The sequence below is a fragment of the Monodelphis domestica genome, chromosome 3 (genome assembly GCF_027887165.1).
Source record: "Monodelphis domestica isolate mMonDom1 chromosome 3, mMonDom1.pri, whole genome shotgun sequence".
Lineage (NCBI taxonomy): Eukaryota > Metazoa > Chordata > Mammalia > Didelphimorphia > Didelphidae > Monodelphis > Monodelphis domestica.
Window position 1 is genome coordinate 19,510,636 of NC_077229.1, and position 17,367 is coordinate 19,528,002.

The 17,367-nt window shown below is 50.5% G+C and overlaps 1 protein-coding gene across 9 annotated transcripts in view; it reads right to left on the minus strand.

Annotated features, from left to right (window-relative positions):
• Window positions 1–451: 451 nt before the first annotated feature.
• The window catches only part of OSBP2 (oxysterol binding protein 2), a 384,108-nt gene continuing 367,192 nt past the window's right edge, over window positions 452–17,367 (minus strand). For all 9 annotated transcript variants that reach the window (XM_056821479.1, XM_056821478.1, XM_056821484.1 and 6 more), the window contains 6 exons: window positions 13,409–13,529; window positions 5,951–6,054; window positions 4,843–4,938; window positions 4,247–4,431; window positions 3,582–3,805; window positions 452–3,224 (listed from right to left, as the gene is read on the minus strand). In XM_056821479.1, coding sequence (XP_056677457.1) covers window positions 3,082–3,224; window positions 3,582–3,805; window positions 4,247–4,431; window positions 4,843–4,938; window positions 5,951–6,054; window positions 13,409–13,529 — 873 coding nt within the window. In that variant the 3' untranslated portion in view covers window positions 452–3,081. The remainder of the gene's footprint in view (window positions 3,225–3,581; window positions 3,806–4,246; window positions 4,432–4,842; window positions 4,939–5,950; window positions 6,055–13,408; window positions 13,530–17,367) is intronic.

Below are 17,367 nucleotides of genomic sequence, written 5' to 3' on the forward strand. Positions count from 1 at the left end.
GCAAGGGGGTGCCTTGTCTTCAGCCCAGGGAAGGGTAGGAGAGGGAAGAGCAGTGGAGACTTGAGGGTTTTCAGCTGTTTTTCATAAAACCAAAGAAATCTTAGAGTGGGAAAAAAACCCCTCTTTTTAGGCTCAAAAGTGATCCAAGAACAGTTAGGGTGGTGGGGGAAGGGAGAGAGCCAGTATTTAAACAAAAACAGGGAAGAAACAGGCCCTCAAATTCCTTTTTGCCCAGTGGGGCGGAAGGCACCAGGCCTGCTGCATTCTGGGACTAAATCCAGAGGGAGTCGGGCTGTGGAATGATGGCGTCACACTACCCTCTGGGGAAGCCCGGGAACAGAAAGGGGCCGCCATCTTGGCGGACACCGAGTTGAGGCTTTGGAAGCCGGGACTCCTCGTCCCCAGCCCGCGGACCCCTGCCTTCCTGGCTGACCAGATGAACCTCCCTGAATGACAGAAAGAAACGCAGCAGAACGTTTATTGTATCACCAAACTCAGACAGGGCCAGCTGTCACCATCATGTTTCCATTACTGTAGAAATCTAAGCAAAATAGTTCTCTATGTCTCTAGGTAGGTCAAATATAAATGCATCCGTACAGACAGGTTCTACGTGGATGTGTAGAAATGAGAAGCCGACAAACACAAGATTCCAGGCCTCACCCCGCGCTTGGCCTCATTCGTCCCAGCCATGAGCCGGCCGGAGAAGGCGAGGCAAGGCATTTGCTTGCTCCGTGCGCAGGCACAGGGACCCCTGGCGGGCTCTGCAGCCTGCCTGCCGCCCTCGCGGGCCCTTTGCTGCTCTCCCGGCTCTCTTGGAGCGAGCTCCTTATTGCTCTTTGCGGCAGCTGCTCCAGTTGGAGGGCAGAAGGGCAGATGGAGGAGGAGGACGCGGGCAGCCTTGGCTACGCACCTTGGCGGGCACCTGAGAAGGCTCGCTGATCGGGACGTGACCACCTGCACTGGAGAGGGAAAGGCGGCCCTCGTGCCAGCCCTACCCTACCCATCACTGGTCTGGAGGAGGAACCCCCTTCCCATGGCGGAGACCTTGCTCAGGAGGCTGGGAAGGCCGGTTCTCCAGAGAGGCCAGAAGCACCAGTCCATAGTTCTGGGGGCTCCAGAGGCCATCCAAGGTGTGGCGAGGCAGGGAGGGCCCCTCAGCCTAGATAGCAGCCCCAGGGCTCCATTCTTCTGGGTCCTGGTTTTTAGAGGACGGACCTGTGATAGCATCCGTCTAAGGGACTTCTGAGGGAGGAAACTCCCTCCTCCAGTGAAGGCGGTACCTTCTCTGCAATTCTGGGTCTTGGGGGAGGGCTGGGACTCGGACCCGGGGCTTCCTGGCTTTGAGGGTGTGTGTCTGGCCAGACAGCATGCTATAGGTCTGAGGAGGCCTCCCCCTCATCCTACAGACAGAGAAATGGAGGCAGCCCTATAAAGAGAGCAGCCAGGCCCTCCGGTTTCCATGTCAGGGCCGCACACGCTCCTGGCACAATGGTCAGGCCTCTCCGTGGGAGCCAAGGGTGCCTGGTCAGAGGGGAAGCAGGCGCGCAGCCAGCCTCCTGAAGCCTCTCTCCAGACGGACTCTAGGACAAGGGCTTCAGCGAGAGGGGGACTGCGCGGCCGGGAGGGTGCAGAGAAGGCTGGGTTTCGAAGTGGGAGACAAGTTCAATCCCTATCTTGCAGTCTATGCAGCTGGGTGCCCTGCCCTGGGTCTCTGCTGCGTCTGGACTAGATGCCCCCATCCCCAGCTGCCTCTGATGAACAGGGAGCTGGCCCAGTGCAGGCTGGGAGGGAAGGGGCCGAGCCCTGCCAATCTGTGCCCTCTAGTTATCTGGTCAGAGCGGGGCCTGGGCTCAGATGCAGGGCACTAGCGACGCCTGCCAGGGCAATGCCAGGGGCCTTTCTGGCCCAGGCTCTGACGGCTCCTCTTGGTGCTCTTACGACTTTGGAGGGACCTTTTTCTCCTGGGGGTCCTGGGAGACTCCAAGCCATGCTGGTGGGCCGCCAGCCGCGAGGGTCTCGGGGAAGCCATGGTTCACGCTTGTGGCTGTTCGAGTGGCCGCCGTTGAGGAGCTTCTCCCTTGAGGGGCCCACCGAGGCGAGACCCGGTCAGCTCTCCTGAGCCGTCCAAAGCAGCACCTTTGGCTCTCTCTCGGTGGAGCTGGAGGAGAGGCCCTGGCTCGGCTTAGACACAGTCGCGGGGCAGCCGCTTCTGCCGGGAGGTGTCTGGGGGAGCACCAGAGACGAGCAGCTTCAGAAGTGCTGGGGGCCGTCTGAGAGACCAGGAGCTTCCTCGGGAGAACTCGGACACGGACTCCGGGCTCTGGCAAGGCAGCAGAGCCCACGCTCGCTAAGGGCTTTCAGGAATCTCTTGGTCTGGACACTTCTGGGGCAAGAAAGGACACTTGGAAAGACTGTCTGTTAAGTGCTGGACTAAAAACGTTTACTAAACATCACAGCTGGAAAGAAATTGAGATCAACAGTTTAAAAATCAAACAAACAAACCAAAGTTCAAAAAAGGTTTCTAGAGAGCCCTGAGTGAGAGGACCTCGGGGGGGGGGGTAAGGGGGGGTGGAGGCTGCCACCCAGGCTCCTCCTCAGCCCTGAGCCCCTGGGGGCCACGGCCACGGGGACCAGCTCAGGGGCGGCGGGGCCCTTCGCAGCTGGAGGGAGGCCCGCCGTGACCCAGGGTGCCCGGCTTCCCTCCCCACCTTTCTCCCGAGTGTCTCTGGAGGCTTAGACGCCGGGCTTCAGGCAGCCGGGGAGGACAGAACATACACACAGCCACCAAAGAGACAGACTCGGCCTGTCCTCCCCAGACTTACTTAGTAACTACCTACTTCCACAAAAGAAAAAAGTCACTATCAGCAAAATAAAGGAAGAAGAGGGGAAAAGGACGGGAGCTTCAATATGCGATTTTCATTAGTGCATAAAAAAATACGTTTGAATCCCTGGTCTGCTCGTGGGTTGTATTTGCGTTTTGCGTGTAGGGTTGGGTTGCCCATTTCCTCGCCCTGCTGCCCAGGCTGGTGGGCGCTGAGGGGCAGGCGGGCAGGCGGCCCGCGGCTGGCCTCGAAGCGCTGCTCAGAAGATGTCGGGGCACATGGACCAGTCCTGCTTCTCCTTGGCTTCCCAGTAGTTTCCCTTGTACACATAGGCCTCCTCCCCGGTGTAGGGATCCAGCTTCTTCTCGAACCACAGGGGAACGTGTGGGTCTATGTCCTTCCCTGTGGGGGCCACGGAGAAGGTGTGCCTGTGGGCCGGAACCTGGGGGCCCCCCGCCCGGCCCTCTCTCCGCTCTCCAACAGGGGCCGGAGCAGCAGAGCTCCACACCGCCGCTTCCCAGGTTGGGGGGCTCCCCACGGCAACGGAAGGGGAGGGCCACAAATCTGGGCTCCCAGGGATTCTCCCTCAGCTCAGGCTCCAGGCTGGGATCTTCACAGGGCCTGGGGAGGGGGCCCAGCTCCCACCCTGCCTTCCCAGAAGCTCACTTTCCTCCACCCTCAAGACTCAGCTTCTGGCCCAGCCGCCCTGCCCGGCCCCCTGCTCCAAGCGCCGCCCTCTGCCCTTGTCTCTGGGCTCACCTTCTTCCGGGGACTCCTGGGCGCCGGCCTCTATGCGCTTGCGGCGGATGGCTCTCTGCTTCTCCTCCAGCCGCTGCTTCTCGGAGTTGGCCTCGTCCCACTGGCCGTTCTCCATGAGGCGCTGGTCAGGCCTCCACCTGCTGTCGGTGGGCGCCACACCTTCTTCCGGCTCGTTCAGGATCAAGGCCAGCGACGAGAAGAAATACATGTTCTCGGCGTTCTCCCTGTGACGGGGCCACGGGAGGGGGGTCAGGCTGGGGGGCCACCAGCCCCCGGCCACCCGCCAACCCCCAGTTGAAAGAGCGGCCGGGGCACAGGAGCTCCTCCCGGGGTGGCCCGTCCCCCTCGCTGTCCGGGCCCTTCTGCGCAGTCCCACGCCTCCAAGCCCTCCCCTTGTAGAAATGGTCTCCGTCCCATGGCTCGGGAGCCCGCGGCAGGGCTGGCACGAGAGGACCCTGCTCTCCCACGGGCCGGCCCGGCCAAGAGGAGCTCACAGGAGGAGAGGATCTGGGAAGGAAACCTGGGCACGGGCCGGCCCGGCCAAGAGGAAAATGGGAGGCTCGGGGGGGACTCAGGGATTCCAGGAAGGGCCGAGGCTGTGGCAGGCCTCCCAAGGGGCCGGACGGGATCCCAGGGTCTTGGCAGAGCCGGCGGGGCTCACTCACGGCAGCGGGTACTTCTTCCACAGGAGCCTGGCCGGCAGGGTCTGGTAGACCATCTTCTGCTTGCCCTCGGTGCTGGGGCTGCTGTGGCTGCTCTGAACGATCTTGGAGCACTCCATCTTCTCATCCCAGGAGCCTGACAGCACGTAGTGGGCCTTCTCTTTGCTGTCTGTCACCACACCGGTCACCTGGAGCACGGAGGGGCCCGTCACTGGGGTGGAGGCCCACGGCCCAGCCGAGGAGAGCTGGGGGGGCCCTGCCGGCTGGCTGCACCCCGAGGCTCACCACTGACTGAGCCCCCCACCCCCCCAACCTCAAGTTCTTTGTCCTTATGGAAAAGGGCTGAACTGGTTGTTTCTGGACGCAGTTTTGTATGTTTTTAATCCAGAGCGGAGGCACTTGACCTGGTTTTATTCCTCCAACCCAGGGAAGGCCACTTTACTCTGAACCTCATCTTCCTCCTCTTTTCAAGGGGGGAGCTATACTGAGATATCGACACAGCCCCTCCCCCCCACCCCCTTCTGGGCTCCAAAACTGCAGCAACCTTGGGAGGAAGAGGCAGGCTGGCCCGCCCTTGGGTCTGGGCCCAGCAGGCCTACCTTCCGGGTGTAGTCTTTTGAGAAGTAGCTGTAGGGCGTAAACTTCAGTAGACACTTATCCTTGGTCTTATGGTTAATTATCTCTATGTCTCCAGTCTAAAGAACAGAGCAGAGGATGCCGTCAGCCCCCCGCTGGGGGCCCTCCTCCTATCCCTGGCTCTGAAGGCTGGGGGAGGAGGGGGTGGCCAGTCCTCCCCCCAAATCCACGAGAAGAGCCACATGAAGTGCTTGCCACGGGCCAAGCCCGGGCAAAACCACGTTCCCACCTGGGCGACCTCACGCTCAAACGGAGAGAACTCAGAGAAGGGGGTGAACGAGGGCCACGAAAGGGCTGCAGGATGAGGACGAAGAAGGGAGGAGAGCGGAGAGAACGGCCAGAGAAGTCTGCCCAACCAAGAAAGCTTCCATGTCCCTGGAGCCCAGGGACAAGTATGGCCCGCAGAGAAGAGAAGGGAGGTCCGCACGGATGCTCCCAGTCCTTAAGGGGCTGCTTCCCCCCAGGGTGGCCCTCTGAGCATGCAGCCTTTAGGCCACTGGCCTGGCAAAGCCTGGACCTCGTCCAGCCAGGCGGCTTCCTGGAGGTGGTGTGGGTGGAGCTGGGCTATTCCCCCCTTCTGGGGGAAGCGCAGATGTCGGGAAACAACACGCTCTGTACCTCAGGGCTGCGACAGAGCAGGGACTTCCCTGGATTTCATAGATGGGAAGCCTCTTAGTCCTGCCTCTGCAACCGTGGGCCTCATTTTCTTCCTCTGGGAAATGAGGGGTCTGGGCTGACTGTCTTCAAGGGCCTTTCTAGCTCTAGCTCCCTCATGCGAGGGGTTCTGAGTGGGTCTCAAGTCCTCTTCTAGCTTTCACCTTGGCTCCGCTCTGGGCTGACCTCCCACATTCCTAAGGTCCTTCCCTGCTCTCCCCCTCAGAGGACCTATCGCCGAGGCCCTGGAGCCTGCTCTTTGAGGGAGCCCCCCCAGGGAGTCAGGCCCTTGTCCCATGGTTCTAGAGGCCTTTGGGGCTCCGGTCCCTGCTAGGGCCTTTCCCTAGGGATCCGAAAACAACAGCTTTTTTGGTTGTCCCAAGGAGGAGAGAGGGCAGTGTGGGGAGGCCCCCTGACCTGATCAATCCAGAGCTTGCCCACGATGATATTGTGCACAGTAGAGGTGCTTTTCCGCCAGATGTAGTGATTCCCGCTGGCCTGGAATTCTAGGTGAATGGCACCTAAGAGGAAAGAAAAGGCTGAGAAGTCATGGATTACCCAAGTGGCAGCCGCAGATAGCCCCAAATGGGCCCTGTGAGAAGGCCACATGCACCGGCAGATCTGGCTCTCCCACTTACCTTACCTCTCTCTAAGCCTTGGCTTCTTCATCTGTAAAATGGGGATCAAACTCCCAGTTCTAACTACCTCAGATGGTAGGGGTGGGAGCCAAACTAATTTTTTTCCAGTAACCAAAAAAAGAGATTTTCTTTCTCTCCCACCTCATTCCCACTGAAAAACAAACAAAATTCTTATAATGTGTGATTGTACAAAACAGATTTCTCCATTGGCTAAGTCCAAGAAACGCAGGTGCCCTCGGTGCTGGAAGGGGAGAGCCGTGCTCTATTGCTGAAGTTCGAGAGTCTTTCCAGGTTACTGTCCTCTGGGCTCTGCCCACCTCATTCTGCATCAGATCAGACAGGCCTTCCCCCTCCATCATCTCTCACAGTCTGATGGCACTCCACCACAGCCTTACATTTCCTTACTTGTTTGACCATTCCTCAACGAGTGGGCATTCCCTCAGTGTCCAATTGTTTGCCGCCTCAAAAGGAGCTGCTATCAGTATTCCTGTGTGTTGTAAGTGTCAAATAAGATATTCTACTGAAAATGCTTTGTTAAGGCCAACAATAAAACACTGAGAAGGCAGGCTGTATTCTTCTCGTGCCCAAGGTTGACCCTGGAGAAGAGGGCAGAAGGAATATCTGTGCAGGAATACTGAATGAACACTCAAATTTGGCTGGTATCTTGGTAGATATGGCTGAAATGTAATTTTTCTCCCTTCTTATTTGTTATGAGGAAAGACTGTCTGTTCAGGGGAGCAAGGAAGATCAAGATCATGTAAAAAAACCCAAAAGATATCAACAGAAATTCCAAAATGATTTAAAAACAATAGAGAGCACTATAAACTTAAGGTAATCAGGAAGGCAATGAGACTTGGCTTAGGTGACCTCCAAGTTCTCTCTGCCCGGGCTCCGACAGTTCAGATTCTAAGGAATGAATGAGGCCAAGCAATGCCCTTTCAGGTCTACATCTAGAACAACTGCATTATGTCTGGGGGCCTGGGGAGAAGGGGATCTGCTGCTGGACACTGAAGGTGTAGAACAGAGGCTGGAGCTACCAGAAAGGGGTTAGGAGGAGATTCCTGTACTGGGTGGGAGGTTAGGCCTCGGTGATGCTATGCTTGCTGTGGGTTGGAAGGTTAAGGCTTTATAGGGAACAAGGCCTTGAGCAGAACCTTTGGAGACAGATGAGTAGAACAGAGGAGGGTACAGGTGGGAAATGGAAATCAGCAGGGGTCATTTTAGGGAGAAGGAGGAGGCCAATTTGTCTGGAACAGTAGAAGTGTGCAAGGGGGAGAGGTGAGAAGGTAGGACTGGGCCCAGGGGAAAGGGGGATGGATTTTGTCCTGTGGGTACTAGGGAGCCATTAAAGGGATTTGGAAAGGGGAGTGAATTAAGAGCCAGCATGGTACAACGTAGGAGTGTCAACACAAATGGAACTGGGGCCACTGATCCCTGCGGTGTCTTGTGATGACTTAAGAAAGCCACAAAGTAACATGGGGTCCGCTGTATTTTTGTTTATTTTGTCACCTATTTCCCAATTGGATTTTCATATGGTGTGGGTCCTGGTTAGGGGAGGACTAGCATGTACAGGTGGAAGTGGAAGGAAAGAGATCAGCTAGCAGGCCACTCTGGTCTCTGAGAGCCAAGAACAGTCCATGATGTCAGAGTGGTGGCCATGGGACACAAACACCCCAAGAAATTCTTGGCACCTGACTGGCTGGGAGGAATGTGGAAGAGATGTTGGAGATGACAGAGGTTTTCAGCCCAAGGGTTCAGGTGCACTAGGCTCATCGATCCGCCACGCTTCTGAGTTAATGCTCTCACCCTCTCTCAGGCTCGTGGTCCAGCCCATAGTACAACTTGTTCTTTGCTGCCTCCTCAGAGGTTCCCACGTGATGGTGCCAGAGATAAGAGGGGGAGCTTCTCAAAGCCCCAAAGAAAGGGCATGAGAACAAAGATCATGATCATCTTGCTCAGGAATGAGACAGGAATATCACGGTGCTCAATGGACTCCCAAAGTCAGTGGCTTGGTCAGCGAGGCCACAGCATTGGAGGTACAGCGATGGTGAGAATCACTACCATCAGACAGAGACAAGATGATTGAGTACAAGTCAGGATCCAGCTGAATTTTCCCAACATTCCCCGCAAAACAACTTTAAATAACTTCTCAAATCAAATTTTGGAGCAGCAGAGCCAACAAAAGATCAGAGGGAGACGTTTTTTCCAGTCAAAGACAACCTAGGAAGTACACAGGAGAGGTTATAAGACTTGGGTGGGTGCAAGCCTGGAGCATGGCAGGAGCACCAGCAATGGGTCTTGGAGGCAGTCATGAGAGAACAATAGCAGCTTCAGGAGCTCTCAGTCAAAAGACAGTAAGGAGGCCAGACAAGTGGTCAGAAAGGGATTAGATCCTCTTCTAACACCAAGTACAGTTGTCACTGTTTTGGCAATTCTATTGTCCATATGGAATTTTGGGTTACAGCTTCAGGGCAGAGAGGTGCACAAGAGCTTGTGGTGACAAGAAGCAAGGGTCCTGGTCACAGCTGTAGGATGCAGGGGAGTGCTTGTGATTGGTCAAAGGGAGCAGGGGCCCTGGTCACAGTCCCAGGGCCAAGAGGATTACTAGGCCTTGCAGGGGAGCAGGGGCCCTTCCTGGGTACGGACCAGTATGAAGACTAGGAGAGCAATGGCCACACCTTGGAAGTACCCCAAACTTGCAGACCCCCAAAACTAGCTCTGAAAACAGCAGCACTTTTAAAAAGCCTTTGGGCTTGGCACGGTGCCTCCCTACCCCAAAGTGAGCAGAGCCCAGATTTAACATAAAATTCAAAGTCAAGAAATTGGCTGGAACAATGTGCAAACAACCAAAAATGAACTTGATCCTTACAAGCTACTATGGTGGCAGTGGCAGGGAAGACCAAGATACAAACTCAGAAGGCAGTCATGAAAATAGAGACAAGCAAAGCTTCAGAGAAAAAAGAAGTACAAAAATATCGAAGGAGGCATCAGCTCAGAAACAAAAACAAAAAAAGAACTGGCTAAAAATAAGAGGCACAAAAATTTACTGAAAAAAGAATTCCTTAAAAAGGAGTTTGGAAAAATGGAAAAAGGAATGAAATATCATTGCAAAATACAATTTCTTAAAAATGAGAACTGGGCAAGTAGAAGCAAACGATTCCATGAAAACTTCAAAAAGCAATAAAACAAAATAAAGCCATTATTTCTATGCACATTTCATGCTGAGGGAGCCAAGGCCTAGGGATGTCAAGTTAGTCAGACTGTTCCCCAAGAGTTAGGATTCAAACTCATTTCTGGTGCCTCCAAGACCCATGTTTTGTCCATAAGAATCACTGAATCTTGGATGGGATAGTACGGAATTTATAGTCCTCTGTCTGATGCACATGAGGCCCATAGGCCCAAAGCCTGAGGAATCCTTTTAATTAGAATGGAGATATAATTAGCATTGACTTTCTTTCTGTACCTTCTATTGAATTAACACGAATGCTGAGGGGATTCTAGAAGACGAACTCATTAGACTGGAAAAGGAACAAAATATGTTTTCACAGGGAAGGGAGGAAGAAGGCACAATGTGCAGAAATCTCCAGAAATAGGCATCAAGAGAATTGCTTCAACATAATCAGGAAAATATTGTACGCAGTAACAGCAATATTGTGGAATGATCAACTGTGATAGACTTCGCTATTACTGGCACTGATCCAGGGTAACTCTGAGGGACTTATGACAAAGAATGCTATCCACCTCCAGAGAAAGAACTGGTGGAGTCAGAATGCAGATGAAAGCATATGCTTTTTCAATTGTTTATTTGGGTTTACATTTGGGGATTTGGGTTCTTTAAGATTGCTCACTTACAAAAATGAACAAGATAGAAATGTTTTGCATGAAAAAACAAAAAAAGATGTATAACCCAGATTGAACTGCCTGCCAACACTGGAAAAGGGAAGAGAAAGAAGGAAAGGTGGGAGATAGGTTTAGTCAAAGAACTTAGAAAAACTCGTGTGGAAATTTATTACATGTAATTGGTAAAAATGAACAAAATTTTAAAAAAGAGAACTGTTTCAAGCTCAGGTTCTGCTACAAACACTGTCAAGCTGGGACCATCTTTTCCTTTCTCTGGGCCCTGGTTTTCTCTTCTTTACAATTTGGAAGTCTCACAGAGGCTGAGTTCCCATCCTAGGCTTTGCTACTTACTACCTGCATGATACTGGACATTAGGCAGGCATTCCCCCCCTGGTTGTCCTTCTCTTCTTCTCTGCTTTCTGACCTCCCAGGCCTTCTTTAAGGCCTAACATCCCCACTTCTACAGGAAGCCTCTTCATTCCAGAGCCTTCTGGTCATCATTGCCTATTTATCCTGAACAGAACTTGCTTGTATGTGGTTGTTGGCCTGTTTCTCCATTAGACTGGCAGCCCCTTGAGGGCAGGGTTTCTCCTTTCCTTCCTTTTTGTCTTACTAACATATTGCCTGCACCCACTTTACTATTATGTTTCTTGACTTGATTTGTTGACTTTTCCCTCCTCTGGGACTCATTTTCTTCTGAAAATGGCAGGAGCTGGAGCAGAGGCTGGACTAGACAACTTCCAAAGCCCTTTCCAGCTCTCAGTCTGACTACCCTGTGCCTCAATGCTCGCCCAGGTCCCCTTCTAGCTTGAATAGTTTATGATTCTTTTGCGTGGCCACCTATAAGGCCAGAATGGAGTGAGGATGGGGAGAGAGGAAGTGGGCAAGCTGACCTGCAATGAAACTAGTGAGAGCTGCAGAGGGAACTCCAAGGCTTGTGGAGTACAGGGGCCCCCAGGGAGGGTGAGGAAGGCCAGAGGAAGCTCATAGATACAGAGCATTCCCAGGTGAACTCTGAGTTTAAAAACAGATATTTAGTTCTAAGGAAAAATTCCTTCCTAAGTCAATGGAGTTTGGCTTCTTGAGAGGAACATTCACTTGTGAAGGAAATTTGAGACTCTTTGGGGAGGTGGAGAATGGCAGAACATGGCCAAGATACCTTTGTTGGAGGCAGTGAAACATTCCTTGGAAATGGTCCTTTATTAGAAAGTCCCTGGAAGATCCCTTTGAGTGAATGACCTGGGAAGCTCACCCAGGATCACGGTCCAGTTCTGTCATGACTTTGTGGTGAGTCACCTTCCAGTTCTAGGGTCTACAGATAACATTGGCCTAGATCCATGTTGTCAAACTCATGGCATGCGTGCCAGAGCATGCTGGGGGGGGTAATCCCCTCTCCTCCTCTACACACCCAAGGACAATGCTCATCCACCCCCTCCCTTTGTCCAGTTGTCCAATGGGAGCACTTCTTTCTTCTGCTGTCTGGGGCAATGCAGGGGGTTCAAGGCGGCTTGAGGGTGCAGTTTGGACACACGATCTCTAACAGGTTCACTAACGCTGGCCTACATGGTCTCCCAGGGCCCTTCTCGTTCCCATACTTCTTGGGAATATTTAGAGAAGGGCAGCTGGGGTGGGTGGGAGAGGCGGTTGTGAAGGGGGAAGTTGCCTTGGAGTTGAATGACCTGGGTGGTCTAGCCTTAGTTCTTGCTCTAAGCTGGCTCTGGGCCTAATAGTTAATGATTCTAAGAGGTTCCTTCTAGCTCTGACATTCTGATGATTTTGTGCTCTATGGTCTTTTCCTACTTTGACATTCTCTGCTCTGTATTCTAAAGTCCCATCTGGTGTTAGTGCCCAGATTATTGATCCGTGTCTTACTCTCTAACCGGGGGTGTTCTACAAAGTTCTGTCCTAGGCCTTCTCTTATGACACTGTGCCTTCTCTTGGTGATTGGTAAACTCCCAAACTCAATGATTTCTTTTGTAGCTCCCTCCCCAATCTACGTAATAGTCTTACTTCTCTTCTGACTTCCAAGGCCACATAATAAACCATCGTTTCCATCCACAAACACTGGAAACTTAAAATATCTAAACAGTCATTATCTTTCCCTCTAACTCTTCCTTTCCCTCTGGCCATCCAGGTTTGCTCCTGGGAGTCCTCCTGGATGCCTCCCTCTATCCTAGATCTGATCGGCTGACACACCTTGTCCAGCTCTGCTTCTGTATTAAAAAAGACTACTACTATCCTGGTTCAGGCCCTTACCACTCCAAGCCTGGACTAATATTAGAGTCTCCACTGAACATCCCTTGTTTCAGACTCTCCTCTCTCCAACCCTTTCTCCACACAGCTGTTGCCAAACTGATCTTCCTCCAGTACAAATCTGGCCTGCTACTCCCCTGCTCAAACATCGAGTGGCTCCCTATTGCTTCTGGACTCCTCCGACTGCCTATGGAGCTGTAATTGACTTGTCCACATTCATCTCCCATCACTTCTTTACATACCCTACTTTTAAGCTAAACTGACCTCCTCCCCATCTATAAAATTTAGCCTTCTATTTTCTACTGACATGTCTTTGCCAAGACTACCCTCTTCTGTCCTAGAAGACACTCTTTTCTCCCTTCTTTCTCTCTCAGAATCCTGGGCTCTTGGAAGGGCAGCTCAGGTGTTTTCTTATCCATGAAGCCTTTCCTGACCGCCCCCCCCTCCCCTGGGGCCATTGGTTGCTACTTTCTCCTTCCTTAGATTACATTGTATTTACTTCTTGAATGAGAAGATATGGAACATAAGTTTCTTGAGGGCAGGAACAATCTTTTGCTTTTATATCTCTGGTCCTTAGCATAGCACCTACTACACAAGCAGGGGCTTATTGCATAGCTGTTGAAATGAATTCCACAAAATGAAAATTCTTTCCCTTAGACTCATCACTGGTGTGGTTCCATGACATAGCTCTGAAAGACCCGAGAGAATCCGATGTCCCTGAGACATGGCAGGCCAGGAGGTTACCTTGACAGGGCATGTGCGAGCTAAAAAAATAATCCTTTATCCACCATTTCGTGAAACCAAGTCTCAACTTCATGTAAGTCATTTGCTTTAGAAGTCACAAGATTATTCCTCTTCCCAATTGTCACCTGACTAAAGGAATGCCACAAAACTGCTCCTCTCCCTCTCCCTTCAGTGTCTCCTGACCCCCTCCATCAATAAGAAACCAGATGTCTCAACCCCTACATCCTATTTGTCATCTAAGTGGTATGTTAATTGTGTAGAAATCAATAGTCAAGGTCCTTGGCTACCAAGAGCTGTGGACCCAATTTATTTCAGCAACCATATGCATGCATTGCTAAATAAATCATTGTCTGGATGTCATTACTCAGTTTCTTTATTTCACTGTAACACATGATCTTACCTAGTGGCATGATGGAGAGGTATTTGCCCCGGAACTTGCTGGAGATGGTGATTTCCTGCCACAGGGTCCAGCCATTTTTGGAAAACACATGGTGGGCAGCTGCAGGAGGGTGGTGACTCACCTGAGAAACAGAGAAGGATAATAAGAAAAATCTAAATCACTTTCTGAGGTTTCACTTATCACCTCAAAATAGACAAAGATTGACCAAAATGAGAAAAGTCCATGTTGAAAGGGCCATGGAAATGCTAAAACAACCATGCATGCTTGGTGGTGTGGCATTGGACTAACCACTCTGGAAAGAAGTCTGGAATTATAGGATGAAAGTGAGCCAAGTATACAAACCCTATGACTCAGAGACTCCACCGCTAGCCACTTACCCCAAGGAGATCAACAGTGAAAATAAAGGCCCCCAATACACCAACATATTTGCAGTAGATTTTTTTTTTTGAGAAGCAAAGACCTGGAAAAAAGTTGGTTGCTTGCTCTCCTTTGTATTTAAAGAAGGCCAAAATGACATCACATGTCATGTCTTTTGACTCTTGCCTAAACTGGATTTTGATGAGGCAGAGTTGTACAACGAAGTCAGCTTCACTTTTTCTTCTAGACATCCCCGTCCAGGGGGGCAAGACAAAAGTCAAGATGACTGGTGATGGCCTGGGATGCAGTGTTTGACCTTGGGGTCCTTGATGTTTGACCAAGCTCTAAGTGTGGCACCATGCTTGTTTCTGCCACCTACATGGCCATTGGAACGAGCTGTTCTGATCCACTGGGGGAAGTCTTCACATGCTTGGCGGAGGCACCTCCTTGACTCACTAAGAGTTTCAGGCTTTTGAGTTACCCTCAACCTGGTTAGCCCATCTGCCAAGATAGTTTACTGGGGTGTGGCCCAGTGTGTGCTACGTGCTACGGGTTCTCGGAGTTACAGGTGAGAGCTGAGTGGCAGGTGGACACTAGAGGAGGAAAGCAGTGGATAGAGTGCTGGGCCTTGAATCAGGAAGATTCCTCTTCCTGAGTTCTACTCTGACCGTAGACAGTTTTAGCTGTATGACCCTGGGGAAGTCACTTAGCCCTGTTTGCCTCATTTCCTCATCTGTAAAATGAGCTGGAGAAGGAAATGGCAAACCACTCTGGTGTCTTTGCTAAGAAAACTCTAAATAGGGTCATGCAGAGTAGAACATGACTGAAAAACAACACAAAACTAGTACCTTTGGCTCTCAATATATATGGTTGGAAACAAAGTAGAATCATGTGTGAGAGTCCCATCCATCCTTCTATGGGCTATCATTGTGCCCTTTGCATGGAGATTGCATTGAGATGCAATGTAGCTACCAGACTTGAAGGGGTACTATACAACTGGCATTTTTCAAATGATGCTTTAGGCCACTGTCTTCAATCTTTCTCCTGTCTCCTCTGCTATTCTTCCTAGATCTTCTCAAAGACAATGAAGTGATCAAGGAACACCAACATTGCAGGTGTAGGTGGTTTTCTCCCCAACTACTTTCTCCATCAGTTGAAAGTGGCAAGTGCCCCTTTGATGCCTTGGGGTATAAACTCTGGCTAGGCAGATAAAAGCCCTTCTCAGAGCAGTCACTGGTAAGGCCAGTACCAGGAACCACTATCCACCTAATCCAGAATATCTTGATCTTGACTGGTCCACTCTGGTTCTTTTGTTCAAAGTTGGCAGACTACACCCATTATTATCTTTCTATTATTCACTGGTACCACTACTAGAGTGGATGTCTAGGATCTGTTGGATGGACTTTTAAGATGATGTCACTACCACCAGGGCTTTGAGATGATCTCTGAGGTCATCCATCCATCACAGACAAAGGGATCTTCCAATATCATACCCGGAATGTTCACAAGTCAATGAGCTCGATCCTCTGGGTCACTCTTTAGGCACATTCCCTCATTCTATTCACATCACGAAAACATGCCTGTCCTCTTATCCATTTTGTTCAACCAACCCTCCCATTCTTTTTATATTGGAGAGTCACCATAGCTTAGTATCTAAGGTTTCACTTCTGAGATTGGAGAGCCAGTACTTGTGGGATGTTCCCTGATACTGCTCATCTCTATTGGCCTGTAGAACTCTGTTCAGAATGCAAGGATAGTTCAAACATGTAGCTACTGGATCCAGCTTGCTGTTTGTTGTATCCTGCAACTGGACTTGGTTCCAATTAATGCTGACATAAGTAATCTTCTCTGGGTCTGAACATACCAGAGCCAAGGGGTCCACTTTCCTGTTGATAACAACAACCCTTTTCACAAATTCTAGGCTTCCTCTGAGGGAACCAAGACACAGGTAGTATCTATCACTTGGGCCTCGGAATTCAAGACCATCCAAAAGGTGTAATGATACTTAGAAATTAATACCTCTTATAAAGGACCAGAGTGTTCTACTTTATTTGTGCTCCCTTGTCCCAGAAAACATGAGTAATGAATGCCCATTACCCAGACTGTGACACCCAATGGATGGGTGAATTTCTCAGTCATCATATATCTTTTGGGGCAGGGTTATAGGAACTTCACAGGCCCACTGTTTTAGAGCTTAATGGACCTTTAAGAGTTCCTCTTAATCTAACCTATTTCCAGGCGAGTTCCACAGGTAGGTAGCATGTAGCAGAAGTGGGATTCCAACCTAATAAGTACTTCGATTCCCAATTTCCTACTTTCTCCATGGTCCCAAGTTCCCCTTGGAACTATAACTGGACAAATTACTTGGGCCAGAACTGAGCAGGGGGAGATCTTGTTAGGCAGTCCATTCAATGATCCCAATTTGTTGGATGCTGTGAAAGCCTTACTTTTTTGTTATTTTTTTACTTTAGTTTATTAAAGCCTTACTTTTTAACCTCAATATTCTTCCAATGATACTTGTGGATTTTCAAAAGCTACAATCTCAGATGAATCTCAGCTATGATGCTACAAGTGGGCACTTGCATAGGAGAGCTAACCTCAATGATGCCATCAAGGACATAAGGCATGGGAGGGATGGAGAGAGAGAGATAGAGAAATACACACACATATGTACATATATATATATATATATATATATAGAGAGAGAGAGAGAGAGAGAGAGAGAGAGCACAACAGATGGATTGAGCGCTTCCAGTGCCCAAGGTGGATGTAGACAGGAGATGAGAAGCCTGGAGAGGTTAGAGTGTGGTCTGAAGGGGGGAGGGAGCATCTGTGCCAGGGACATCACAGTGTAGATTCTCAAAACTTATTTTGGTGAGACAGAGAGGCTAAAGAAAAAGGGCACCTACAATGGAGATTGCTGAATTGGGAAAGGCCCCCAGTGGACCTATAGTCTTGCTATTCCCCGAGTCAGGCTCTTTCTTTTATTTATTTTTATTTTAATTCAGAATATTTTTCCATGGTTACATGATTCATACCCTCCACCTCCTTCCCAAAGCCGATAAGCAGTTCCACTGGGTTATACACGTATCATTGTTCAAAGCTCATTTCCATGTTATTCATATCTGCAGTAGTGTGATCCTTTAACATCAAAACCCTAATCACATCCCTATCACACTATGTATGAGTCAAGTTCTTTTGAGGCAGGAGGAATACTCATGGGGAGTTTCTGGCCCTGATTTTCTCTTTGGAAATAAAGGAAAAAATGATAACTGCCTCGAGTCCCCTTTCCAGTCTATGTCAGCTGTGGACTTTGGGTCCCCAACTTGCTCTGGAATGTCTGGTTCTAGGCTCTACAGTGGAATCCTCTTTAAGATGCAAGGAGAGAGGGGGTAGATAGAGGAGGCCATAGGCAGGCCCTCTAAACCACAGAATCTCAGATTTGGAAGGGATCTCAGAAGTCACATCTGAACAAGAATGTCTGCTATACCCATCCTGATAAATGTTCTTCCAGCCTCCACTTGGGACTGCCAGTAGGGAAAACTACTTCCATTAAGCTTCATTCCAAACTGGGACAGGTTTTCTTGGGCATTATTTTTCCT